We start from the raw sequence: 27871 nt of genomic DNA on the forward strand, positions 1-27871 counted from the left end.
TATACCAATTGCTCAGAATGCAGCCGTAATTTACAACCGCGTTAATAATCTCGCACCCCAGTGTCTACGTTATTTAGTATATATATATATATATATATATACGTGAATAAAAATAAGCAAAGATAAAGCATTAAAAACATAATTTGCATAATTTACAATTATCCATCACTGTTGATGCTGATCAATTGACAAATTTCGCGCGCACGGACACAAAAGCTTATCTTTATTTCACTTGGATAAGATTTGTTTAGCTTCTATACATATACGTTATGCTGAAAAGTTTTAACTGACGATTGAACGACAAGGCGACACCGAGTCTATCTAGATACTGATTGTGAAACACAACTATGTACCGAAAAGATATATTTTACAAGAGGGAATTATTAGTGTGTAAATAAAATTAGCGGCGAACAGGAGAAGAGAGAGAGAGAGAGAGTGAGTAAGTATAAGTTGAGGAGGAGATGAGGACGCAACGTAGACGCAAAAACTTAAGAAGGAGACAAGTGAAGAATACATTCTTGAGGAGAGCGATTGTCGATTGAAAGGTCAACGAACCCCTTTTACGGACGCAACCTTACTGCACACTCTTGGCGTATATCTCACACACACATGCAAACACATGCGGATATATATATATATATATATATATATATATATATATATATATATATATATATATATATATATATATATATATATATATATATATATATATATATATATATATATATATATATATATATATACGTACATACATATGCTTTACTTCTTCTTCTCGGTGCAGAGAGGATCGTCCTCTTCCCTCTTCTCGTCTCTTTTATATTAATCGTCCGGGCGGTGAGCTAGCTAGACATTCATTCACCTTCAGACTAAGCGTGTAATGTTGCGTGTATTTCCGTGAAACTCTTCTTTTTTTTTCGTCTATATCCTGCAATCACTTCGAAATCGTATGAAAATCAAAGTTTACCAATCCGACAATAGGTACCTGCATTTTTTTATTCGTGAAATTTTTTTTGTCGTGTCCCGTAAAAAAACGAAGGAAAAAAAAAATAGCAGCAAGTGTTCTCAGGTGGTACAACTTTACTTGTATTTTCATTACAAAGCGATTTCGACCGGTTTCATTCAGTTCCATTTGAGATTCAAGTATTCCGAGATTATTTCGACGTTATCGCGTTTAGCACGCCTCGACTACAATACCTTCTACGTTCGTGACTCAGCAGGATATAGAATAAGATATGTTTATGGCACGAGTTGTACACTTGGGGACGATGAATGTGAGACGGCCAATTTTTTTACACTAGACAGTTGCGTTGGCAACACAGACAAACCTATAGCGCCACAGTCGGCCGAACGCGAAACAAACTCAATCTCAATAAACGTAACATAACCCATGACCGTCAAATCTAACCTTAGAATACCGCGAAGATAATGACTTGTTGGATTGACACGTCAATTCTAACGTTAGATTCGACGGTCATGGGTTATGTTACGTTTATTGAGATTGAGATTGAGTTTGTTTCGCCCTCGGCCGACTGTGGCGCTGCAGGTTTCTCTGTGTTGCCAACGTAACTTTCTAGTGTAAAAAATTGACCTTCTCAGATTTATTGTCCCCAAGTGTACATACACACACAAACACACACACACACACATAGCCACGTTAAAAAAGGTATGCGCATACATACATTTATGTATTATCGTTCGGTACTCGTTGCTGTTTAGTCACAGCAGTCTCGGGTTTGCTTATTTATACCTCGTCTATCATCCGCGTCACATCCGAGATTCCGGTCAGTATGGTAGGATGATACATATTTCAATGATCATTGTGTACTAAATTGCTGAAATCGTGTGAAGAAGAGTCGCTTCCTTATATAAGTACGTTGGTAGGAACGTTAATAATCCGGGAACGTCGTCTAAATTGTAACTTCGTCGGTGTCTCTCTGTTCTTTTCAATGAGCTGTTTATTGTCTGTGTGTGTACTCCGTTCGAATTGAAAAGACGCAACAAGCCTATTCTTACAGATTGCTTCCGAGATGCGAGAGAACACTTTACATTTGCCTATATCTATATATGCATAGGTGAACCTAGTATACATTATGTTGCGTAACAAGTCGAGTACGCATAAGAGCTTGAATTTTTTTTTTTCTTAATTTTATTTTATTCAAAACACTCGCAGGGTTGAAAGAACGCATGCGGGCATAATTGAATATTCTACATTTGTTTAATTCAATCTTGAGTGTTTTTTTTCTTTCTTATATTTATATATATGTAGGGCATATTCCACGCCAACTCGGTAAAAGGTTTACCAATAACATTTTTTTTTAATTTCGCCAACGATTTCTTCTAAAATATGAATTCTCCTAAAATTGGTTTCAGAAACGAAACATTTTCACGCAAGATTCAGGGTAGATATGGTTTTTTTTCTATACCTATATTTTCGTTTTATGCTTTCTTTAATCGTTTCTTTTGTTTTCATACACGTTGAAAATTTGTCATAAAATTTTCGCAATCGAATCAGGATTAAATAAACATATACGTGTGTGTGTGTGTGGGTGTGTATATGTTTACTTAAACCAGACGGTGTTGAACTAGATTAAATAACTGTTAACATACCTACAGACCTCACCTGTCAGGTGAGGAGATCTGCAACTCGCGACCGGATTTGTGTAATGTATTGTAAGCTGAAGGGGGGGAGATTACACACCGCAGATTGTGAGAGACAAGATTTAATTTCATTCGTACGGTTGTTTTTTTTTTTTTTTCTTCATCATTCTAACGTTAAAGAAATAATTCCATATGAATAACACCAAAGTTTTCGCGATTGATTAACGCTTATCCTGTATATAATGTATATAAATAAGGATTGACAATATTTTTGTCTCTCCCCACGTCCTTTTGTTTCAAACGTTTCCATTATTTATATTGGAAAAAGAAAATCCCGTTTTCATCACACTTATTCGTACTGTGGTCGGTGATTCATCATTGATGTAGTACATTGTAATTGGAAATATCTTTGCGAAATTTCCGTAGAGGAAATCACTGATGAAACTACACGTATAACGGTTCGAAGAATTTATACTATCTTACTTATTTTACGGGTAATTTTCAATACGTACATTTTGCGTTACGGTGTACGTTCTGTATTATGACTTGAGAGGCACGGTTTTTCATTATACTCTATACACTATTACATTTTTACATGTGATTATTGAAACGTTATTTAATTAATTGTGATACAATCAGTATCTTTTGGAAAGAATATCGGTATTTATCTTTGTATGACGTATTATCAGCGGGTTAAAAACATTTCTACGTACGTACGTACGTAACGTCAGGCAAAAGTCAGGGAATAACGAATCTAAGACTGGGATTTTGAGTCTGTCCAAAAAGTAGACTCCTTTCCTAATACCAAATACTGCCGATTTTTATTTTCGAAGGGGGAGGAGGGGAATTGCACTTGAAATTTTGTAAATTCGGTTAAGCGTTAATTTTAGAAAATAGTATTGTTCAATTTGTAATTGTTTGGTTTGAAACAAATTCAAATTTCGTATATTCAGTATATTCATGGTAGCACAACTTTTGGAGCTTTTTGGTCATAAAAGTTGTCCAACATTACCTAAGTTTCGTGTTAAAACGTCGGAGGGAATTCTGAATTTTTATTTTAATTTTTTTTTTTTTCTTTTTTTCTTTTTGACGAGAAAAAGTCGGGGAATTTCATTCGAAGAAAATTGTCGCTATCCTGCTTGGTCAAATCAAAGATTGCTGCAACGCGCGCCGCGTCGTTATTAGTTATGAGGGTGAAGTTAGTAACGATACATTTTTAGAAAAAATCGTTAATTCGGATCATTGTTGAGTTTGCGATATTTATTATAATCACTGTAGACAAAATATACACTAATTCTGGCATCCAACTTCTTGAAAGTAATCCTAAAATTGCTCAATAATAATTCTTTCTTTCGATGGTATCGTTAACTTCAGCCTCATGTCTATTACAGCTGGATAGATAAATAGATAGATCGACAGATAATCGTAGCTTTTGCCACGTGGTCAACACGCGCATGATGCAAATCATGTTACTAATCGACACATTGCAGCCTGCTGTACAAATGTACAATAAAGTTATAAGAAACGATCTCTTGACCTCTTCCTTCGATAGCCTCGATTTCGTGTCCTCGTGTCGCGTTTCTATTACTCTTGTTGCGAGAAACCTTGAGAAAAAAATCTCACAGAAAAACTTCTATTACGATTGGTAAGTACGGCAGAAAAATACAACGATTCACGAGTGTCCAGTTTTCCTGTAAATCCGTTGAGAGATCATGGAGATATTTTTGAATTTTGATTATCCTTAAAAAAATAAATCCTGGATGATATATCCTTTAAGAACCTTTTTGTTTTATTTTTTCTGAATGTTTTTGAATAACGTGAAAATGTCCTTTAAATGTTCTTTAGTTTTGTCAAGACGTCTCTGAGATTTTTTTCTCCTTATTCTTCTTCTTATAAGATTGCAATCCTCGCTTATCGATAATTTTTCTGCCATTCATATTTACGGAGTATTTACTTTACGGTTCACGTTTCTATTACCTTTTATTTTCTAAACATTTTTTTTTTTTTTTTTTATTATTTATTGACCTTCCACACCAAAAATACGCGACTTTAGGTACGTACGTAGAGCAGGTTTCACTCTCCAACGACGTTGCTTTACGGTACCTTAATCTCACTGCAGTCGATCGGTTCCGTCTAGTTAATAGATATATATCGCTTGGCAAACAAGCTCGAGAGACACTATATTTCTCGTCTATAGACAGATAGATATTTGTACATATATAGGTACAATGTGATTATACAGTTTGCGCGGGTTGTGCGGGCGAGGATTGTGTTTTAAACTTGAATCGCATTCACCGCGTCAGCGGTTATACAGAATTGCTCAACGCCTCACATGCATAAATACAATATACATACATACGTACCTATATGTATATACATTACACCACACACATGGCCTGATGGCCGTATTCCTACACCATGCGCGTACTTATGTACATCTAGACACGTGTGTGTGTTTGTTTGTTTGTGTGTGTGTGTGTATTTATACGCACGAATGTATGCGTGTGTTACATACTGGCAGTAAATGCAACGATTTGTGTGTGTATATGCGTGTACAACGCTGCTCCTCCTTCCTCGTATCGATGTACGTATGTGGGGCATTCCACGTCAAATTTGTAAGCCATGTACCTTGTCACCTTCGATTCTGATATTTTGTTTATTGCGACGTGTGCAGACCAACCCAAAAGAGGGTGTAAGAGTTTATTGAAATCTTTTTTGGCTCGGTATAGACATTGCAGTAAAAAATTGTTAAAATCGAAAAGGGTTAGGTACATGGGCTGCTAATTCAACGTGGAATTCCCTAAATATATACGTCGATGATCGATAACGGTTACGTATTTTTGTTTTATATTAATATTTATTGTTTTCGTCCATCCGATTCTTTTTTACGCGAAAGTTTCGATTCCTAACCGACATTTGAGTTTGAGGTATTTCAGAGATCCGGTATATCGATCTCTCTTGCAGCTTTAATCGGTGTGTCCTCGGATTTGGAATTGCTCGTCAAGGAAAATTACGGTACTATTATATCGTGGTGACAATGCCAAAAGGGCTTCCTTTTTATTTTATCATCCCTTCATTATTGCCAATCGTTCCGTAGACTTGTTTATATAAAATGAATAAAATATACGCCCTTTTGGCATTAGCGTCGCGATATATGTAAGTACATACACGTGCGATGATGATTCGCGTACAATTGGCAAATATTGAAACTAACAACGCTATAGGTTCATGAAAATTCTTACTGGTTTCGAAACGGTGATTTCAAATGTAATTTTGTAAAACCTGAAAGGATAGAAAGCAAACGGTTGATCTCTCGAATGGTGGGGGAAAACGTAGAGAATCCTGACCGACACGCCGTGCGTGCCACCGAATGCCGGTCGGGCTGGTCGACGGACTCTGTACCGCATAGTCTAAGGTATCCATCCATCCGAACAACCGTGTCGGGAGCCCTCTTCTTCTTCGTCTTCTTCGTCTTCCTTGCCCCCCCTACCGACTTGGTTCTGCCGTTTCTCCATCTCTTTCCCTCTCACGTAGCCCACTATCGTTTATCGATCCAAAACACATGTCTCCCGCGGTACTCCGCTCTTCTCTTCTCCGTTTCCATTCCACTCGGCTTCACCCGAAAACCACCACCCGCGGTTCGCTCGCCAGTGCCGCTCAACCCAGACGATCACGATCAGTCTCTGATGTACGCGCGCCACCCTGACCCTACTACCCCAAAAACGCTGGTAAGCGTTCCCCGATCCATAACAGGCCGCGAAGTGCATTGATTTCTAAAACCCTCTAAACCCCTTGGACCTCGCTTCACGGCTCTGTTGGGGGATGATAATGGGGCCGAAGGGGAGAGCAGAGTCGTAGCACGGGGCTACACCGAACGGAGGGGAATCCCCCCTCCATCCCGTCCCATCCCTTCCCCACATCTGGTTAATTTGACGTTTCATGGGCCAACACTTCTTCTCTAGTCGGCGTCGTCGTCGTTGTTATGACGTCACGCTTGCGTCACGCGTTCTTATTTAACTGTACTTCAAACACAGGCAATCATTGCTCCTGTTCCTCTCTATCTCTCTTTCTTTCTTTCTTTTTCTAACTCTATCTATCTATCTATCTACCTATCTATCTATCTATCTGTCATTCAGACTTTTACTTGTGATATTGTTAGCATGTTATTTTTCTTTTTTTTTTTTAATTTAAATGTGGTTTCTTCATTTTATTGCCTTTTAAGCAACTTTTCTTTTTAACCGTATCACAGCGGCGAAAGATTTTCAGACGTTCGTGCTTACGGTCTTCGAACCTGCCTGTCTGCCCGCCTGACCGTTATCCGTCGTATGCGCCAAATTTATGCGCACTGTACGCTTATCGCGACTTTGCCCGGTAAATTTGAAATTTTTTTAAAGAAAGTATTAATTTTTGGTGAAACAATATTGTGATGAAATATAAATTAGTATTGATCGAATTGAACTGTTTGCATTGTTCCAGTTAATAACGATTTAGGTTAAGAGAAAGATAGAGCCTAAACATGAACAGAAAAAAAAAAACGTAAACATCGCTATGCCAAGGGAAAGCGACTACCACCTAACATCCATGAGATTACTGAACTTTTCCAATTTTCACTCGGTCAAAACCTCTCTCTTTCTTCTTTTATTCACCGTGGTTCCCTTTCTCTGGCGTTACTTTGTCTCACTTTCTCTGTTTGTAACGAATGTCTGTTGTCCTTAGGAGGCTCTGGCCCCAGGGCGTAACTAAAGAGGTGTCCCCCCTCCCGCGCGGCCTCTATCCTGCTGTACCTATGTTTCTACCAGCTATTAACGCGATTATGATGATGATGATGATGATGATGATTATACCATAATGTATACCTGCCTAATTCTATTCAAGACTTTACACGTAAATTTCGAGTTCGTTTCAATTCAACAATATGTACGAAATTTTTCGAAGCAGCTGCTTAATTTACTTCCAACGGATTTTCGTTTCGGGTCTCGGTGGTATTCTAACAAAGTATCCACGTATAAAATACTAACGATTCCTCTTTGTACGCAAAGTTTACAATGTGGTATGCAATTAATCAAGAAATATATCAGAATATTACTTCTGACAAATGTAGCATTGAAAAATTTCACCTTGTTTCGTCGTTGCAGAAAGATCATGTCTTTCTCGGTTGGCATTAATGTTTAATCTTTGCACCAATGACAGAGTAATTGTAATAAACCTGCTATTAAGGGTTTGTGGGGAGGTCGGGAATATATTAACATGCTTTGATAATTAGTATAAGTTTTATTGATTATTCATTACTCTTACATCTTATCGTTAGTAGAGCTTCCTGCGATACTTATTGTCAGTGATACATCGGTTTCGCAATATTAATTCAACGAATAAAGATATGGATGAATGTATGGTAATACTATCGATCAGGGAATGTTGGAAGTCAATGAATCGTAGATAACATTCAGTGACCGGGATATTACCTTTTGAAACATTTTATGTGACTTATTTCAAAAACAACCATGATGAAAATATTCTATGTGCTTTACAGAAGGTGAACAAGGCTCTTGGGAAAGTGGATTGTCTTACGAGTGCCGGTCGTTACTATTCAAGGCCCTGCACAATTTGATCGAACGTTGCTTACTTTCTCGTGATTTTGTTCGTCTTGGCAAGTGGTTTGTCCAGCCTTACGATGGTTTTGAAAAACATCGCTGCAACAGGTATTAGATATTTGCCAAAAGTATATAAGATCATAAATTTGGTAATTTGACGTATTACTTCATTATCAATGTGCTGATCTAACGTTTTTCATAACTTTACAGCAGTCACTTGTCGTTCTCCTTCGCATTTTTTGTCCATGGAGAAAGCACGGTATGTGCAAGTGTGGATGTCAGGCAACATCCAGCGGTACGATACCTTACCAGGACTTGTCTTCAACGTACTCAAACTGCTCAATCTGCCGTCAAGGGTGAGAATAACTTGTGATATAAAACTTTTGACGCAAACTAAATCAAAGATTGAAGGAGTTGAAACAGAACTTTGGTTCCGATTTATAAGACTCTATGTTGTTCGCTGCAGTGATCCTAGCGCCATACGGACTTGCTGGGACCTTGACTGGTCAAGTTGGCAGAGTCGATAGTCAACTTCTAGAGGAATGGAGACATTTTTATCCCATAAATGGTGCATCCACGGAATCAGGACTACCGCCATTGGTCGAAGTTTTGGTTGGAGGAGTTCGTATGCGCTATCCTTCTTGCTACGTTCTCGTTACCGACATGGACGATGTACCGACTGATGCTCCTCTCTCGCCACCGAGTAGCCCAGCCAATTACGAGCACCCTCTTTCGACACAGAGGGACTTGAAAGCAGCCAGTGAACTTCCGGAGAGGGTGTGGGCGGAGTGTACGCTAAACTCCCCCATGCCTACACCTAAAAGTATCGATTCTTCACCGGAACCTGGCACATGGACCTTTGCCGATGCCACGAAAAAGTCTTCCTGTAGCTGCTCCAAGTAAGAACGTTGAAAACACTCATTAAACACTTCTTTAGAACATTGATATATTTGGGTTATAAATCTGCAAAACTTGACAAGAGCTGCGCAGATTTATGCCGTTCTGTTTTTTTGTCGGCGGAAGGACAGAAGTCTTCAAAATTACGCAGGAAGGTCTTCTCCGCTAATATCATACATGAAATTTTTAATGAAATCTTGGTCGCGCTGAAATTATAAACCATTATTTGTAAATGGTAATATTTAAAAATTACTGTGCGCCGACACAGAAATATGCAACGAATGACATTGTTGGCATTACACTTTACGAAATGAAAAAAATTCAACTTAGGATCTGACTGATGTGAAATTTCCCTTGAAGCGATACTAAACACTTTAAGTTTTGCTCAATTTTCACAACATGAACACAGATCCTAGATTGAAAGTAGTCTTGTATATTTCTATAGTCTTGTATAATTTCCTAGAGGCATGAATGAGTATACCGTAGCGTTTTATCATATTCCAGCATCCGTATCAATTGCTGTAAGCTAAGCTTTCTTCGGATGGTATTTTTATTAATCACTTAGCTTACTGCAAGTGATAAATAGACACCATCTAATACGGTTATTAGATGCAATGTAATTCAGTATATCTGTAGGCTGCTGTAGTCATATACCCCAATTGACTTACCCATGATAACAGTATTAGAATTTTTGATGGTCCACGTTCTGCATGAGACATAAAATTAGGGTATATTTTGGTACTGTAAGAAGTTGACATAGGTAACAGGAATAAACAGATGTTTATTACTGTATCGATAGTAGATCTTTTATGGCTGTCGCAATGTGTGCATGTAAGTCCAGGTAACGATGGTGGCTCAAACGTGTCACACTTGGTATTTGTATTTTTGGTAGTTATATATTACCCCCTCTTTCTCTTAATCTTTGAATCTCATGAACCATCGAAAGGTAAGAATTCTGAAGTTGTGTCGTCAATTTGCCTAATACTTTACCAATATTGAAGAACAAGAAGGACTGTCTTACATCACGAGGTACAAATATACATATTTGCAATCGAGTCAGCATTAGCGAAATATTTCTCAAAAATTTTTTTACTGTGTACTCATTCTTTGAGGTATAAATTGTCGCAATCGTCGGGAGGTCTCAAAGCGTGTCTACATAACAAATCGGGTTAAAGCCAAGCCGCTTTGAGCACCTCTACGATAGATGCAAGAAGAAGATTGAATGAATATTGGCAAGGGTAATATCGGTCGCTAAAAACCAAAGTGGTTACAGGTGTGCGACCCCCGGGGGTTGGAAGAGTCTGGCATCCTCCACGCAGTTTCATAGGGAGAAATTAGATAAAGGTGGACGGAGGGTAGTGCCGTTCCACAGACGCTCCGCGACTCAGTGGGATGCTCCTCCCCCTCCCCCTGCCAATGCCCCCAGGTGGGTAACGTCTACCCCCGACAATAAGATGTATCATCTTTCACCTCACGTCCATATTTATCGCAAAAATAATCATCTACTGCCCAAGTACTTACAATCTGCATCTAATTGAACTTTTACTATTATACTACGCTGGTTAGATATTAATACGTACTTTTAATACAATAACCATGCACCGAGGTGATGAGACACTCCATTTCTATGCATTGCTAATACCATAGCATGTAATCAGTTGAAACGAATACATTACACTAATTTTGATGATAAATTTACATGAGATTCTCTCTTCTTATTCTTTCTTTTTCAAAGAGGTTCGGTCTTAACGTGTCAATGATAATACTTTGTCTTAAACATGTTGAAATACAAGCAATTAACAGTAAAAAAAAGTAACAAGCAAGTCATTTTATCTTCTCTGGTAATTCAAAGTGATATTTTTTCTTCGAGCATCATATTTTAACAGGTATAATTCGGATATTCTTGACATATATTGTAGAAATTTTATGTAGACGCTTGTTTACCATTTTTCAAACAGATTCTTGTTCATCCTTTAGCTTTTGTTGTGAAAAATTTTGCATTATTTGGAAATATAGAAGTAAACTTGTGTGTGCGTATGTTTGTACTTGTATTCTAGTACTTGTAAAGTTTATGGAATATGTTAACATTTTTCATTACTAACGCAGAGTAAACATTGTTACACCAATGCCTATTTACGCTTGAATCCATCGTTCGTTTATTCACATTGACACTAATGCTGCTCACTTTTCTCATGTAATTTTCTCCTTCCTCAGGCTAATGCGTTTTGAATTATATCACGCATGTTCAATGTCGGTATGTTTACAATCACATCGATAGGTTCGCACGCTTGCATCAGATCAAAACTTGGCATCATGGTACTTTATATAAATGAAATAATAAAACGCATCTTTCCTGCCGCCGTTTTCCTTATATTCCAAAGTAATTGTATGAATTCAAATCCATACAGATTGCTACTGAATCGTACCGAGGCTCCAAGTACACCACCTGGAGGACCCCCTTCCTACCCAAGGGGACCTCCGACAGGAGGAGATTGTCTGCCTGTTCCATCGGTTGGCTCTCCTGGCTCTCCGGCACCCTCTCCGCTTCCAACGCCCCATTCTGAGCCAGCTTCTGTTCCACCAGCAGATCCGACGATGCCCACTCTCAGTCCGCAGCCACCCCCCAGCCAGCCAAACGCTGCTCCGCCTATGACTCCGCCACAGGGTCCAAAGTCGGCCTCGTCCACTTGCAACCAGGTTTTCAGCCCCGTCCCTGGTCCAACATTGAAAAGACCAATCCTGGCATCCAGAGAATACGAAGGTGCTCTGCTAGAAGATGAACAACCTCTTTCTTGGCTTTACGACTATTCGACGCAAGAGGCATGGCTCAATCATCCTGTAAAGAGATTTAAAGGTTCAGCATCTGGAGTTGCGAATTTGAGAGGGGTCAACTTATATCCGCCCTTGAATCAGCAACAACAACAGTCGCAAGCTCCTAAACTCGAGATTAAACAGGAACCAAACGCAGCTCCGGTTAGATATACTGCTGTTACTCGTTAATAATTTTTTTTACGATAACGCCTTCGCTTGACATTTATGTATGATCGATAACTATTTTTTTAAAGGGTGAATGCGTTGGAGGAAGAACAGACCCGTATGAGTTTGACGCAGCAGGAGAAGAGAACGGAACTGGAGTCGACGGGCTCAGAAGACCTAGAGAAGATCCTCCAAAACCTGGGTCTTTATTTACCAGCGAGGGTCTCCAAGCATCGTATAAAGATCTTGATCAGATTTTCGACAATTCTGATCCCGATACTTCTAGCGACGAGACTGTATGTATTTAGAGGCTATTGCTCTTTTTATTGTCTTGAGTATTATGCAAAGTGAAATTTCCTTTAGTTTTTCTGTTCGATATTGTGCAATGTATTGTGCGTTTTCTCAATCCATTGTTTTGCCCGATTTTTCATTTCCACGAGATATTTTCGTTTATGAAAATTTTCGGTTTTTTAGTTACACAAAAGTAAAATGCATCCTCGTTTAGATAAGTTTCGTTCAATGAAGCGAAAACCCTATATTAGCAACTACAATTGATCACAATATCTTGGGTAATATGTGCGAATTGCAAAATTTTACTTTCGTACAAATACGGAACGACATGATAATGACTTAAGATATTTAAATTGCATGAAATTGAATCACGGTAATTGATTCATTGTGATTTTTGTTAGAATAGAGGAACGATGAATAAGAAATATTTTTAAATTACTTCATAACTTTCACATTGTCAGCAAACGCGTCTAAAGCGGAAGGTAACTTTTGCAAAATATTCCAGAATTACTGCAATGGAGTAAGATTTGTTAATCTGATTGTAATTTTCTTATCAAAGAACTTGAACCAGCTTCAAGTACAAACGCCACCGGGATCAAACAAGTCTGGAGGTCTGCATGAAGAGACCAGGCTTGACGGAGTCAACAAACATAACAGCCGAGGCGTTGGTGTACTTCGACCCGAAGAGTTGTCGAAGATGTTTCCAACTCCACCTTCCCTGGAGCACAACCCTGTCGCTTCACCGTGTCAGCTCAGCGACCCTCCAATGGATCAAACGGAGTTATCGACGAACCAACGGTCGCTCAGGCATCAGCCGGACATTTATCCAAACATGGGATCACCCGCCGAAGAGTCAATTGACGATTGGTCATACGTTTTTAAACCTGCTCCAATTTGCAAACTTGTGGGCTCTTCGAAATACGCTCCGCTGACTAATTTACCAAGTCAGTCGCTTCCGCCGGTTTCTCTTCCATCGCACTGCGTCTACAGACCGTCGTGGCAATGTAATCCAGTGACAAATAGTAACCCCGATAAAATTCTTCCACCTACTAGACCTGGGTCGGTCCAACAACAACCTTGTCCACCAAGTCCCGCGCCTCTCGGAACTCCGTATAGGGCGGCCACTTTATCCGGAAGGCCTCCGCCCCCTCCATATGATCAGCCAAGTCCGGCAACGTCGACTACGTCTTCTTATTTGAACAAGAATTTGAACAGCATCGAGGCTGATACTCCCGGGCCTATCAGGGCTCCAGAATCTAATTCATTGGTAGTTAATATTTTGCTCGGAGATACAGCACTGAATATATTTCGAGATCACAATTTCGACAGCTGCAGCCTCTGTGTTTGCAATGCCGGGCCCAAGGTCGTCGGTAATATAAAGGGGGCCGATGCTGGAATTTACTTGGCTGGTTCTTGGGGAACGGGAGGAGCTCAATTCCAAGATGACGATCAAATACGATGCAATTGCGGATTTAGCGCGGTTGTCAATCGTCGTCTTGCTCATCGGGCGGGCTTATTTTACGAGGACGAGATGGAGATCACCGGCATAGCCGAGGATCCATCTGAGAAAAAGAAGGGCTCCTTGGTAGGGGTTGCCTGTGGGGGTGGGAAGGCACCGCCGGAAGGCTTGGATTTGATACCTCCGAACGTACTTGAACTACTCAGAGAACAGTGCTTGATAGTTCAAAGTTCGGCTAGTAGCTTGAATAGAGCAGCCAAGATATACGCGGGTATAAAAAATTACTCGTCGCTCATTCCCACAGTGAATACTTTGGAGTTCAACGACGGCAACGAAGTGTCACTGGCTGCTTTAGACCAAGGAAAAATTGACAGTACACCAAACGAGAAAACCAATCGTGTTAACGGTGTGCATAGATGGGTATTTCTACGAGCTCGAGGGCCTCAGTGCAGCGGGGACATTGTTCGTGTTATGAGGTCTCTTCAGCCGTTGTTGCAGGAAGCTGTACAACGAAAATGTACTACCAGAATGTGGGAGGCCCCTTACACTGTTGCTGGTCCTCTGACTTGGCGACAATTCCATCGTTTGGCTGGCCGAGGTACTGATGACAGGTGCGAACCTCAACCAATCCCTGCCCTCGTCGTTGGCTATGACAGAGACTGGCTCTCTTTATCCCCATATGCTCTTAGCTACTGGGAAAAACTATTACTGGAACCCTATGCGGGTCCCAGAGATGTCGCCTACGTGGTTGTCGCACCTGACAGTGAACCGGTCATTACAAAAGTCAGATCGTTCTTCAAGGAACTATCTACTACTTATGAGGTAATCACGGTCGAAGTGCTGGACTGTAAATTCTTCTGCAAAGATTTTTTTCTCTATACATTTGTAGACAACTGCACAAAGAAGTACGACTTAACCACAACTGAAACCTGCTACTACTAATGTCATTTTTGTAACTACTATTCTAGATATGCAGATTGGGTAGACATACTCCGATATCGAAAGTGGTGCGTGACGGTATCCTTCGCGTTGGTAAAGTTACAGCTCAAAAATTGACCAAACAGCCGATTGATGAATGGTTTAAATTGCTGGGCGAAAATCAAATTGGAGAATTGCTAAGGCTCTATGCACACGTCTGCAACTATAGACTAGCTCCATACCTGACCCAGGTTATTCAAGACAGGAGTTTATTAGAGCCTGGGGATTCGCCGAGCAAACAGCAACAGCCACCGCCTGCTCCAACTCCTGAAACAACGCCGGCAACTCCTGACAGCTCAACGCCAAAGCCAGAACCTACAGGTATTTACCGCAGGAAGTTTTCAATTTTAAACAGATATTGTTATCCATTGGTGTTGGTGTCCGTGTCCACAGACCTTTGCTTGTTTTATTTTTTGCCAGGAATTGAGTTATAGCATCGAGAAACAATTGATTGTCGTGTTACAGAAGGTGAAAATGTTAGGAGCGAAACACCGTTATCTAATACAACACCAAACGCTGGATCTGGAACAGGCAACACTACACCTGTGTCCATTAATACAAATAGTAATGTAACGACAACTGTGGGCCCTGATGAGGAGGAGGGGGAACCACCCGCAGTAGTCGTATATTTAGTTGAACCGTTTTCACTTGGTGGAGCTGAAGATCCTGATCGTCGCAGGCTTGCTATCTTGGCTTTGCTGCGTGCTTATTCTGCCGCTGTTAACAGTATGCCGGAAAATATCAGATCTAACATCAACGTTCAGGTGAATATCGTTTTCCCCTTAACTGAATTTTCAATTTGATTTTCTTGTGAATCGTTCATTATAACCCTTTTGAGCACTGGCTTATGAATTTTTCTATGTTTCTAGTTGATTTCCCTAGAAAGCATAATGGAATTAGGAAGAGCAAGAGAAAGGCGGAGAGCTCAGGATGAGATGAGGTCACTGGCTCTGAACGTATTTTTGCAAGGTCGACGACTTCTCAATCATAATTCAACAGTCAAAAGTCTTACCGGTTTTGGTACCGCCGCGGCTGCCGATATCTTTCTCAAAAGCAAAGACGTAAGAATACCTTTTTATACTTTGAAACAGGCGCAAGTCCAAGCATTGATGATACTTATTATGACCTAAATGTTTGAACTCTGTATACCTAAAACAGGAACGGAATAAAGCTCCGTATCGGCTGTACGCTCCGGCGTACGTCTTGGCGCCATTGCGCGGGAAAAGCGAGGCTCCCGAATCGTTTGGGATGGCGGGACCAGAGGAATGTGCGGTGCTTTACTTGAGTTACTGTTTAAGCGAAGACCAAGCCTGGTTACTGGCCGTTGCTACAGACGATCGAGGTGAAATCTTCGAGACTGCGACAATAAATGTTGACGTACCGAACAGAAGACGCAGAAAGAGAGCATCGGCTAGACGTGTCGGTCTTCAGAAGTTGATGGACTTTATTCTCGGTGTTATGTCGCAAGGGGTAGGTCGAAAAGCGTTATTAAATACTGTAAAAAATTTCTTCCCAATGTATCTATTTATAGAGTAAAAACGTTGAAATTAATTTTATTCTGTTTAATTTACATTCAGGTCCAGCCTTGGAGATTGGTAGTCGGTCGGGTGGGTCGCATCGGCCATGGTGAACTGAAAGGCTGGAGTTGGCTTCTGTCTCGCAAAGCGCTTCTCAAGGCGTCAAAACATTTGAAAGAAATTTGTGGTCAGTGTAGTCTTATGTACCCAGGGGCGGCACCTTGTGTACTGAGCGCATGTCTGGTATCTCTAGAACCAGACTCGACACTTCGGCTGATGGCCGACCAATTTACCCCGGACGAAAGATTTAGTCAAGCCTCTGTTAACTGCCAGCTGTCCACGCCACAGGACGTCACGTGTACTCATATTCTCGTCTTTCCTACTTCAGCTACCACGCAGGTACGCTATACACTTTCACTTTGATGTTCATGATTCATGCACTGATGGATTCGACTGCTATTGGCAGAAAATGAATCTCTTGGAGTTCAAAGCTACATGTTATATTGGCATTTCTCACCTGCGTCTTTGTAACTTTGTGATTGATATTACAGTCTTCGCAAACTGCTTTCCAAGAGCAACACATTAACGGACCATATCTTGGGGACGATGAATTGTTTTCGGTACTTGACGACGATATGCCGGAAGGGATGGAAGGTATGGGAGACTTTAACGATATATTCAACGTTTGGCCAGAGGCAGGTGCCGGAGGAGGACAGAGTCCTGGAGCAAGTCCACATCGACAAGAGGGCTCACCCTTAGGTGGTGAAGGCGGAGGTTCAGGCCTCGGAAATCACGACGGCCCCGGGAGCCCTTTCCCTTGCAACAATACTCCCAGGGCAAGTATTTTGCCTGACGGGTACTTGTTAGATTCCAGAAACATGACGAATATAATGCAGCAATGAATATAGTTAACATTCTTACTTCATTCCACAGACGGCGGTAAATGACCAGGCCGAAGAGGTCGGAACGCTTTTGCAGCAGCCGTTAGCTCTTGGGTATTTGGTATCCACAGCACCTACTGGACGTATGCCCTCCTGGTTTTGGTCAGCATGCCCTCACCTCGACGGTGTTTGTCCCGTCTTCCTTAAGAATGCTTTGCACCTGCACAGCCCCGCTATTCAGCAGAACAGTGACGATCTTTTGCAGCAGCAGAGCGCACTCACTGCGCATCCCCTCGATTCTCAATATACCACTGATGTGCTTAGGTCAGTAATATTTATTAGTATTATTTGAATATTGATTCATTTATTCAACTTTAAAGTAAAGTTGCATTGGAAAGTAAAATTACAAAAGTAACCCTGTCGAGATAAACAGGATTATCTGTTCGCAGGCCTATTAACGTTAAGTTCTAAAATTTAATACTATAGTATTAGTTCATTATATTGCAATAAATCTTTTTCAAACTCGTGCAATCATGCATCACAGAACAAAGAAGAATCACAACAAAAACTAATAAAAAAGAATACGATGCGTGCCAATTTTAAAAGTTCTTAGTAATGTCTAGACTTTTGAGATCAGGATCCATAGTCGGCGGTTCATTGCAAATCTCAATTGTCTTTATAAAGCTTTTTTTCTTCCCAATCGCTTTGGAAAACTTTGGTGGTATTATAATTTTGTCCGTGTTTTACTTTTTGAGTTTTAGTATTATTTGATAAGATCAATATAGTGGTATATTAGACTTTCATACGCGAAAAGTTGACGTAGGTTTAATGGATTGTCTTAATAGAACTTGTACATCAGTTTCAAGAACAACGCTCAGATTGGGAAATAACGATTTTTTCTTAATGTCTGTAAATTTTCAGATTTTGGATTTAATACAGAAGTTTGTTTTAATATCTTAGAAATTCGTACATCAATTCCAACTATTTGAATTATTTTTATCTGCATAAAAGTAATACATTAGAAATACATATACTGTCTAGGTAAGATGAAATGCTCGTCGTAGTTTATAGTATAACTAGATCCAAGTGATATGAGATATAAACATTATTAGCATTTAGAAAATATCGTTGAATTGAATTTGTTAATGCTACCGGACGTGTCGGAGATTTTAACTGCTCACCATATGTATAAAAGTCCTTGTGGATCATCGATATTATGGATAACTGAAATCAGTCTGGTTCCATGACGATATAAATATTTGAAAATATTTGCTATGCCAATATTTTTTAAACTTTTCTTATCGTACAATCATATCGAATGATTACAGGTATGTGCTGGAAGGATACAACGCATTGTCCTGGCTCGCGGTGGATGCCAATACAAAAGACCGGCTATCCTGTTTGCCGGTCCATGTCCAGGCACTCATGCAGCTCTACCATGCAGCGGCAGCCCTCGTCTGACCCAGACCCTCTCCTCTTGTAATGCAGCGCGCACTCCTCTCTCTCAGATTCGTTACTGTATTAACATTACTCGGGGCTTGGCGAGAGCAAATAGTTTTATATCCGCACTGCGGTGATACGACGTTAAATATCGATAGAATCGCTGTGCTGTTCCCGACTTGATCTTTGACGTTCATGAAAATAATGAAATGTATAAAATTGAGGACTATTCGCTAGAATTGAAAACTTGGATACGAGAACAAGACGGGCATCGTCGTACGTCGTTAAGAGCGAGTATAAGACATTTGGCATTGCCTCTCGGCTAATAGATAGTTAATTTTATAAAAACTTGAAAAAGAAGTAAAACAATAACAAAACATCAGAACCACTAGTAAGTTATATGTATCCACAAGTGTTTTTAATTGTAAATTAAACTTTTGTACAAAGAATTTTATTACATACTAGCGCGACAAGTAATATAAAAACGAATATATTACATTGTTTTATAATTTTATATAGGTAATAAAATGAAAACGGGGGTAATTGTTATTTGCCTCATAAAAGCCCCAAGTATGCGATGTTGTGGAAATGAGAAACGCGATGTGTATACTCCCCTGTTCGAGTCACTGTTATCACGTTAGTCAGACTCGAAGCGCAACACTGTAGAAACGAGTGCAAATTATATTGTCATTTGATACGCTGGACGACCGTACTCCGTATGCATACGGCATAGTGTAACATATTATAATGTTTAAAGATAAAGAGATGATAATTTATGAAGCGATCATATCGCGGGAATTAGCCAATTTAACGTGGTCGTCCAAGAATTTCATGATTGAAAGAAAAAAAAAATAAATGGAATAAGATACGACCTGATGAGAAGATGAAAAAGGGAAAGGGGAACGCGATGGGGGAGAGGGAGGCACGTGTCTGGGTGAAGCCGCGGTGGCAAAACTGCGTCAGTCGCATAGTACAAATATGACCTGTACATAGGAACCCTTAACCCCCTAATTATTGAATTAATTGAATAATTAATTTACTCACACACACCCACACTCACTCTGTATCTATAGTATTTATTACATGGGTAGTACGTCATTATTGGGATTATTATTATTATTATTATATTAATATTACGAAATACAGTTTTATGTGTATATATATAATTATATACTTCGTTCTAAATTTGAAGTGCGTTTTGCAATTCAAATTGCAAGCATAAAAGAGAAAGGGTACATTTGGAACAATTTTTCGTGTATTTATTTATTTTCTCTACTTATTTTTTCGGTATACTGTAATTATAATAGGTATAATTCGAAGACAGATATAATCTGTTTTTTTGTTTCTTTATCATTGATTCTTTTTTCGCAAAGTTTTTCAATACACAATAAATCAAACCCTTTCTATTTATGCTTGCCATGTATAAATAATCCATCCTTTGAGCAATTTACCCTTTTATCCTTACTTTTTATCATTCAATGTAAAGAAATAAGAAAAAAAGTTATTTACAAACGCATATATCTACATATGTAGGTAAAACCTCATAAGCCGTTATCACTTAGCTTCTTTGTGACTTTTCACACTGCATGTTGCTGGTAATTACCAATTACGTAAGTTATCGTTGGCTTTAAATGACTAGTAGATTACAAATTATGGTACGAGAATGAAATAAACGTGGTGTCCAACGCTCGGTGAGTACGAGAAACAAGAAAATAGTGGAAGAACTTGAGGAATCGTGCGAAAATTTGAGGAAGGTGACACACGGAAACCTTGGAAATAATTAGGTAATTTACTTCGATAGTTTTTTTTTTCTTCTTTCAGAATCACAATGGGAATTGTAGGAACTTAAATTTTTTAATTCCAGCTAATTTGAAGTGACCCCGAATCCGAAAAAAATTTAGTAATAACGCAAGTGATGATAAAAATTGTGAAAAATGAAAGTAGTTCTGTGGATGTATGTAACATACCACCTAATTACGCATGAAACCAAGTAAGTGAAGAGACGTCTCTTGTAACTTTTCAGGACCTTACTTTACCAAACTGCTGGACACCACGGGCAAGAATTCCTGTTTAGAACTTCTTACATAGAATAATATTAATTTTGGACTAGTATTGAGATGTAGCACTAGAATGCACTAACAAGGTACTTTCAACCTTGTGAGATATGCCATACGGTCTCAAATGATAAATGAGATACTCCAATACGTACATCATGTTGGGAGATACATAATGAAATGAAATTGCGCTGTCTGAACAGCAATTCAGACCGTCATTTGTTTTATAGTAAATATACTTCCAGTACCAAAAATTTTTATCAACATGATTCGGAATTAAGTGATGCTCAGGGACGAATGGAAAAAATCTACCACGTCCGTGTGGATCCCGAGTGTCCATTGCACGAACTCCAATATTATCCAGGCACTTTCCCATCTCCACATCCTCCGCTCCACCATTGTCTGCCCGGCATTTCTTTTTATCTGTCAGTCCATCCTCAACCAGCTTGCGCAGTCCTTCTAGGCTGAGCACATAGCCTGCCCCTCCGCTCATGTATCCTTGCTTAACAAACGGCTTGAATCTGCACCCAAAGTAGAGGGGAGATTCGGGACTGTAGGACTGGAGCATGTAGCGGAGATTTTCAACAATCACATATCTGAAAAAATTGATTGCATTACTTTAGAATGATAAGAAATATCCGAGATAAGTATAATTTACTATTTGTTCATCAAATGCAAACATTATACTTTCAATGTAAACCACAATGAATATTTACGTGTCATCATCCGCTTTCATGAACCAGTCGGCCTTGTCTTTGTAATTCTCATATGCATATTTGAAAGCTTCTTTAGTTTTTGCCCACAGATTGTCTCTTCCTTCTTTAACAGGAAGAACTACGGTCGGTAAGCTTGTGTCTGTGGATTAAAAAAACATTTTCCAAACTTAAATAATTTTTAGTTTGAAATCAAAAGTTCCTTCTTGGAGCTAAGAATTATTCGTTACCTGCTTCTGAGCTCATGAAAAGCAGGATGTTACATCGTTTACCCCAAGTAGCTTTCACGTGACGAGCTTTAGTTTGATGGTTCTTTGGACCAGTCATTACCCAGCAAAGAACCCTAATTTTCTTTGCCATTTCTTGGGCAACCTCATCTTCCCCTTTGTGAAATTCTTCATCAGCTCCGTGAAACTTTACATCCGTTTCTGGGCCTGACTGAAAGTAAAATCACTTTCATTTCATTATATTTCGTGATTTCTTACTCCAATATAATTTCCTAGTTTAGCTTTACATTCAAACCTTACTGTTATACGAGGTAGACAACAAGAATTAAACAGTAACCCTGCACGATGTGAAGAATGTCGGTGAATGATGCCAATACATTACAATTGAGTAATCCTGATCGCATCTGATGTAAGATTCATTTTGAATTTCGTATTTAATATAATCAGATACTACAAGTTTTTGGGAACTTTAGATCTAGCTCCACGAGTGACTGATATAATTATTAGCTTTTGTTCCATTTTAGAGTAAAGGAAGTCAAAGTATAACTATGGAGTTAGTAATGCATTTGGGATTGGGTTCTATGACCGATTAGTCAATACCTCTGATTCAAGCTCTGAGTAATGATGAGGATCTCTGGAAGATAACGCAGGGCTGCCAGTGATCCAGTTAAACATGCGAGGAGCATCATTTGTTGCTGCAAGAAGGAAGCAAGCCGAAAGAAACCCGAAAACCATTCCTGTAGCAAGTGTCAGTACAAATCGTCGACCACCACGACCACCTAATATCAGTAATAACAAATATTCGTAGCACCTTAAATCCACCACCTCCGCCATCTTCATTGTATTTAATGTCAGAGTAGAGGACTGTGCAGTTTACGATCTTAACGTTGCACTGGACAATGTTTTACATATCTACAAAAGTACAGGCAAAGTGGTATAACGAAACAAGGCCTTGAGAAAATAATTGCAATTCTAGTTATAGTTCTTCCAGATTCATTGGTATTTTGGTTTTTGATTCTGGTGACTTACCGTGTAATGTTAGATAAATGTTTCTGAACAACTTACCATCTAGACCTGGTATCCATTGCTGTCCCATAATGGAGAATTTTTTTTACCCAATGTTTACGTTAGCCCAAAACAAAATGTAATTCCATGAAAATCGCGTATGTAGTGCAAGAGATAGTCATTGTTGGGTATGGATACACAAGTAGGCAATCTATTTGGTCCACTGCCAAATCTTCACGTAAAAATTCTCGCTCTCTGTGTTTGGAGTTTGGAACTAACTGTAAATATTGAAAAAATTATTATCAGCTTTATCGCAAAATGCACTTAATCAGTGCTTCAAAAAGAAACTACATCCTGTGAATCAGTTCATATGTATCAACGGTTTTTTATTACTTTCATGAACCAATTGATTACGACGAAAAATAATCAGTTCCAAAAACGAATTCAAAAACTCAGGATTTACATGTAGAAAATAGAAAAACTAAAAATCTCTGATCATATTAACAACAACAATAACACTACGTCCAGTCATCAGTCTACAAGGTTTAGAAAGTGGAAATGTGTCGTTCAGCAGCTCATCAAAGTACTTTTTGCTTAGACAAGCACATTTTACAGATAGCAAAATATAATTCTATTCGACATTAAGACTGCATACTGTTGAGGAATTCAAAAAAACTGTATGAGAAAAATGTGTGTACCTTCAAATCAGTTTTTTTCTACCGTTAATATTAATTTTTTTTCCTCCAATTTCTTTGTTTATCAGTAGATAAAAGAGAAAAAAAATAACTCCCCCCCCCCCCATGAATGTGCATTAAGTGTTGTATAAATACAATCATATTCATTGAGCAAGTTTCACAATTTATTTTTTGTGATTGAGTATAGCACATTTATATTCCTCAAATACTATGATTGAATTTGGTTTTTGATGTCTACAATTGAATTTATTTGCACAAGTCTGTGAACCTGTACTACACTTATAAATAATTTACACCATGTGTACAATAATGTTTCTTTGCAGCAAAAAGTTTTTTTATAGGGTAACAATATGCATCGTAAACAGACTCTTTATCGCAATTGAACAAATAACTAATAGAGTATATACATTGGGAGATTTATCGAAGAATAACAAATGATAAATATTAGGACAATGAGTTGTGTACAGTTTATTCGAAGGTGTACATTTGTACAATATATGAGTATGGTTTTCCTCGAGTTTACCTACTGGAACTGAAAAACAGTTCTGAACAAAATATTAAAGAATGGAGCTAATTTGGAGTCTGATGAACAAGAATATATTCCATTGGGCTCTAATTGTCGTTCCACGAGCACATTTTCTGAACCTGTGTGATGATAAAAAAAAACGCGATAAGATAGACATAGCAGGACGTAGTACCATGAGAGTGATAGAAACTATAAAAAGGGGTGTTACAAACGGCACAAAATAGCCTCATAAAGAAATCAATAATTTATTACTTCTTAGTGGCAAATACACCGTCACACGTGATTTCTCGAAACTGGATTCTCATTTTAATTCACGAGGACAGATATTCGTCCGACCCAAGCAATTAAATCATGAATAATTACCAAAGGTCAAAATTTACGTACCGGCACTGAAAAATGTGTCAAAACACTTTCCTTGCAGCTGACGTTCCGTTTCGCATTTACCGATTTACTTCCCTATAACATTCTACGGTATTTTACCGATGAGCTAATTACAAGATTTATACAAGTTTTCACGATCTGGAAAGAGAAACTGCAAAATATTACTCTATTCCATATCGTCGACTTTCCTCCTCTTTTTCACTTTATTTACGAGAAACGGCATCATAATTGAACATCAAACACGGACAACAGCCCGCGAGAGACTGGAGCACTGGAGAGCAGGAGAGACAACAGACTCTAGTGGAACTACTAGTGGTCTGAACATATCCGAATGAGGAAGTAAGAGAAAAGGAGACGAACCTTAAGCTCTCTGCCTCAAGCCTGCGTGCTAACAAAAATTGGGCCCATTTTAGAAGCAGAGATAGTAGTACCGATTTTTGCCACTCATTGCGTTCCTGTTCTTTGGTCGTTCGAAATATGTAAATCAGGTAGCTGTCTACCACCTAGTCATCACCTAATAATCGTAACATTTAAACGACTAAATAACTCAAATAAAATCGGCACTATTAACTCTGCGCTGAAACTTGGCCCAATTTGGTATTTCGGAGTTTCGTCTCCTCTCGAACTTCCTGGTCTGAACCAATATGGTCTGAACTTCCGCAGACACGAGATGCCGCAAGTGCAGAACAATTGGGGATGGGTTAATTGATTAAATCCAGGCTAGATAATTATAAGGGAAAAAATCTAGTTGCCGAATGAATAACAATTTTTGGAAATCGAAGAAACTCTTTACGATTCGAATAATGTAATTCGTATGTAATGAAGCTATGGGAATTTTGTGCGGGCCGCGTGAAAACCGTAACGTTGGCTAACTTGTCGAATGAACCGCGACGAGTTCAGAGTGTTGAAAACTTTTATGAGGGGCATACGGAGCCTTTTCCTCTTTTTTTAACTGCTTCTAAGTCTGGTGGTGCGCTCGTCGTCGTGTCACAGATTTCGTTAGCTGTTCGGAAGATCCTAATATCGCCAGAAGCGCCCGTAATGTCAGCTGTCGACGATGTCTACGAAAGCTGGGAAGAAATGGAGGAATCCGGGGTGAGCGTATGCTGATGTACAATATCAATTCGGAGCCATGCAACTTCAGTTATATCCGACACGCACCCCGTATACATTCTTCCGTTCGAGACCACTCATTTTAACCTATATTTTTCTTAAAATCTTCCCCATTATCCAGTTGCACCATATCTAAAAGTATATCGAAATTTCTCTATTGCATGCATCCTTTTACCCGGAGATCGTTCAACAATCCGGAACAAGTCCAGTCACTTTGTCATCAGGCACGTATTATTTTTGGTTCCCATTCGCGTTCATGTATATGCAAACACCCACACGTACACATGGACACACCGCACACCTGCGCACAGGTGAATCGCGTCATTTCCGAGGAGTTTGATATAAAAAAAGGCAATGTCGGGAATTCGCATTAAGAAATTGCATATTTGCATGCGTATACCTATGTTTCAACTCATGAACACCACATTATGCCAGCGACATGGATTCGTCAGACACTGATAGCATACCCCAGCGTCTCCGTTTACCTATATATATATCTGGCTGCAACTATACCGATATAAAAAATATTTATTCCTCTTGTAGATACGCCAGACAGTAAAGAAAAAGAACATATAGATAAGAATAACATGCAACTTCTAGTACCCGTGATATGATAAAAGAACTGAAATGAAGACAAGTTTAGCACGCTTTACAAACAGACTATTGTAACGTAACTCGGTGCAGTACTCAAGGGTTAATGTTTTAGCCAGCGACCACAAGTTACATCCTCTACAAAAATATTTTGCAAGAGAAAGTGTGATATTCTCATCTCTCACTTGAATGATGATGATAGATGATGACTTTATGCTGTTGCAGGTGCTGGACAAAAAGTTGAAGGCACTAAAATTGAATCCCTTGGAAGGTCTGGACGATGTTGAACCCCAGAGGTAATATATTCAAATTTTCGAAAATATGTTTTGTTTCATTATATCGTTGCCTAATCTCAGTTGGCACAGCTTAACAGGTACTGAAAATTCAAGTACAAGGATGATAATCCTTGGTGAAGATAGCTTGCGCACTCAATACGTCCCTCCGAAACCTACAGTGAAGATCCTCAAGAGGCCAGCAAGGCATTCCCAAGGCAGCGGAGACGGGCCTCTCCTCAACGGAGATGGCAAACCGAAGCAGCCGATAAAATCCCTAAAACAGGTATATGTCCATCCGCATTTCCAGAAAGTCTCTTTTTCACTCATTACAATCAGCCTTTAAGACAAAAATGAATCAGTCTAATTTCCAATTAAACTAGTAATTATTTGACATAAACAAAATCTAGCAGAAACAACTTTCTTCAATTGATGGAGTAACTTTTAGAGGGAGCAAGAATATGCAGAGGCACGCAAACGTATTCTGGGAGAGGAAAAAAGTCCAGAAGAGAAATCGGTCTGCGAAGTAAACAGGATCCAGCCAAAGCCACCGAGTCCTCCAGGGAGTAATCTCCCTACAAATGTGCTACGGATGCCAATTGGCCCTGATGGAACCCGAGGTTTCCATGTCCGCAGGTAGCGCTGTTACCAGGGTTTTTCCCTCGTCACCCATCTTTATCCTCTTGGTCCCTCCCCTGCCCCAGGGGAGGCGGAGAGGCGGCTATGAGGCCGACCGCAGAATTCTGAAAGCAGCTTCGCGCTTCTTGGCAACTCAGAGCGTGACGTCCTTGGAAACCACAAGGAGTCTGCTTGGATCTGCGTCCAACAGGCCACAGCACACCACCGCATATTGCACAGCGCCAAACACACGTACCAATAATATCAAATGCTAATTACATAATAACGTGACACTGTTGCCAAAAAAGAAAAGAAAAGAGAAAAAAACTACACAAAACAAATATTCACATAATACCAATTCGACATTGTTTTTACTAAGTTTTTTTTTTTTTATTTTCATTTTCTCGTTTCTGTTACAAATGGACCAGAGGTTCTTGATTCAAATAGGATCGTCAGAACTAGGAAAAAAATTTATATCTCTTCTGAATAGCGGACGAAAGATGTAGAAATTCGTTTCTTCTTGATCGGGGTGCTTGACAAGAATATTCTTGCTGATATCGAGAACTCTAGTACATAATACCCTCAATAATATAAAATATTCCTGTTGTATTACTATTGATATTCCAATTAATCTCCAACCTCCAGCAACATTTTAATATTTTGACTAATTTTAAGCTAGAAGTAGCATGATTCGTGGAAAAAATCTTCGGCATAATACCGCGGTTCGAAATTTGTCCTTATTCAAAATTTATTGTACACAATAATATTGACGAAACAATCTGGTATAAAATTCTACCCGCAAATTTTTAATACTATTTCATTATCCATGTTGCGTATTCCATTGTACGCTTGAGCGGAGTTTCAAGTGCAAAATTATTGATTGAGTTTTATTCAGATCTAAGCGGTAGGAGCGTGTCGGTCTGAAATACATATAAGGATTCGTGGCCTAAATAAAATTGTAGCCAATTCCGAAGTGCGAAATGTTACTATGAGCACGGTTTTACGTAGAGAGTCTACTCAAATCTGAGATTCGGCGCCGGAAGTC

At 39.2% G+C, this 27871-nt stretch overlaps 3 protein-coding genes across 11 annotated transcripts in view; 2 read left to right on the plus strand and 1 right to left on the minus strand.

The window, feature by feature from the left end:
• Positions 1-19816, plus strand: part of LOC124183973 (mediator of RNA polymerase II transcription subunit 13-like) — a 29519-nt gene extending 9703 nt beyond the window's left edge. Inside the window, exons 3-17 of one of the 2 annotated variants that reach the window (XM_046573216.1) lie at positions 8132-8300; positions 8403-8548; positions 8659-9091; positions 10363-10515; positions 11498-12062; positions 12155-12361; positions 12916-14637; positions 14784-15114; positions 15259-15557; positions 15663-15854; positions 15952-16263; positions 16371-16709; positions 16862-17146; positions 17244-17515; positions 18520-19816. In XM_046573216.1, coding sequence (XP_046429172.1) covers positions 8132-8300; positions 8403-8548; positions 8659-9091; positions 10363-10515; positions 11498-12062; positions 12155-12361; positions 12916-14637; positions 14784-15114; positions 15259-15557; positions 15663-15854; positions 15952-16263; positions 16371-16709; positions 16862-17146; positions 17244-17515; positions 18520-18652 — 5558 coding nt within the window. In that variant the 3' untranslated portion in view covers positions 18653-19816. The remainder of the gene's footprint in view (positions 1-8131; positions 8301-8402; positions 8549-8658; positions 9092-10362; positions 10516-11497; positions 12063-12154; positions 12362-12915; positions 14638-14783; positions 15115-15258; positions 15558-15662; positions 15855-15951; positions 16264-16370; positions 16710-16861; positions 17147-17243; positions 17516-18519) is intronic. The other variant, XM_046573217.1, reaches the window with a different exon arrangement.
• Positions 19817-20454: 638 nt separating this feature from the next.
• Positions 20455-25782, minus strand: LOC124183979 (glycoprotein-N-acetylgalactosamine 3-beta-galactosyltransferase 1-like). 4 transcript variants are annotated; one of them, XM_046573232.1, is made up of 6 exons: positions 25746-25782; positions 22691-22908; positions 22226-22404; positions 21629-21836; positions 21402-21540; positions 20455-21281 (listed from the first exon to the last, which is right to left on the minus strand). In XM_046573232.1, the coding sequence occupies exons 2-6, from the start codon at positions 22719-22721 to the stop codon at positions 20738-20740; spliced, it is 1101 nt and encodes a 366-aa protein (XP_046429188.1). In that variant the 5' UTR covers positions 22722-22908; positions 25746-25782; the 3' UTR covers positions 20455-20737. The 4 variants fall into 4 exon arrangements, with proteins under 4 accessions (XP_046429188.1, XP_046429186.1, XP_046429185.1 ...); XM_046573230.1 differs by lacking the exon at positions 25746-25782 and adding an exon at positions 25640-25660; XM_046573229.1 differs by lacking the exon at positions 25746-25782 and adding an exon at positions 24236-24572.
• LOC124183982 (SUZ domain-containing protein 1-like) lies at positions 25104-27435 on the plus strand. Of its 5 annotated transcripts, none has more exons than XM_046573241.1 (4): positions 25104-25327; positions 26162-26232; positions 26293-26494; positions 26619-26752. In XM_046573241.1, the coding sequence occupies exons 1-4, from the start codon at positions 25274-25276 to the stop codon at positions 26736-26738; spliced, it is 447 nt and encodes a 148-aa protein (XP_046429197.1). In that variant the 5' UTR covers positions 25104-25273; the 3' UTR covers positions 26739-26752. The 5 variants fall into 5 exon arrangements, with proteins under 5 accessions (XP_046429197.1, XP_046429194.1, XP_046429195.1 ...); XM_046573238.1 differs by having other exon boundaries at positions 25121-25327; positions 26657-27435; XM_046573239.1 differs by having other exon boundaries at positions 25123-25327; positions 26302-26494; positions 26657-27435.
• Positions 27436-27871: the final 436 nt, after the last annotated feature.

Source organism: Neodiprion fabricii, chromosome 5, assembly GCF_021155785.1.
Source record: "Neodiprion fabricii isolate iyNeoFabr1 chromosome 5, iyNeoFabr1.1, whole genome shotgun sequence".
NCBI classification, from domain to species: domain Eukaryota; kingdom Metazoa; phylum Arthropoda; class Insecta; order Hymenoptera; family Diprionidae; genus Neodiprion; species Neodiprion fabricii.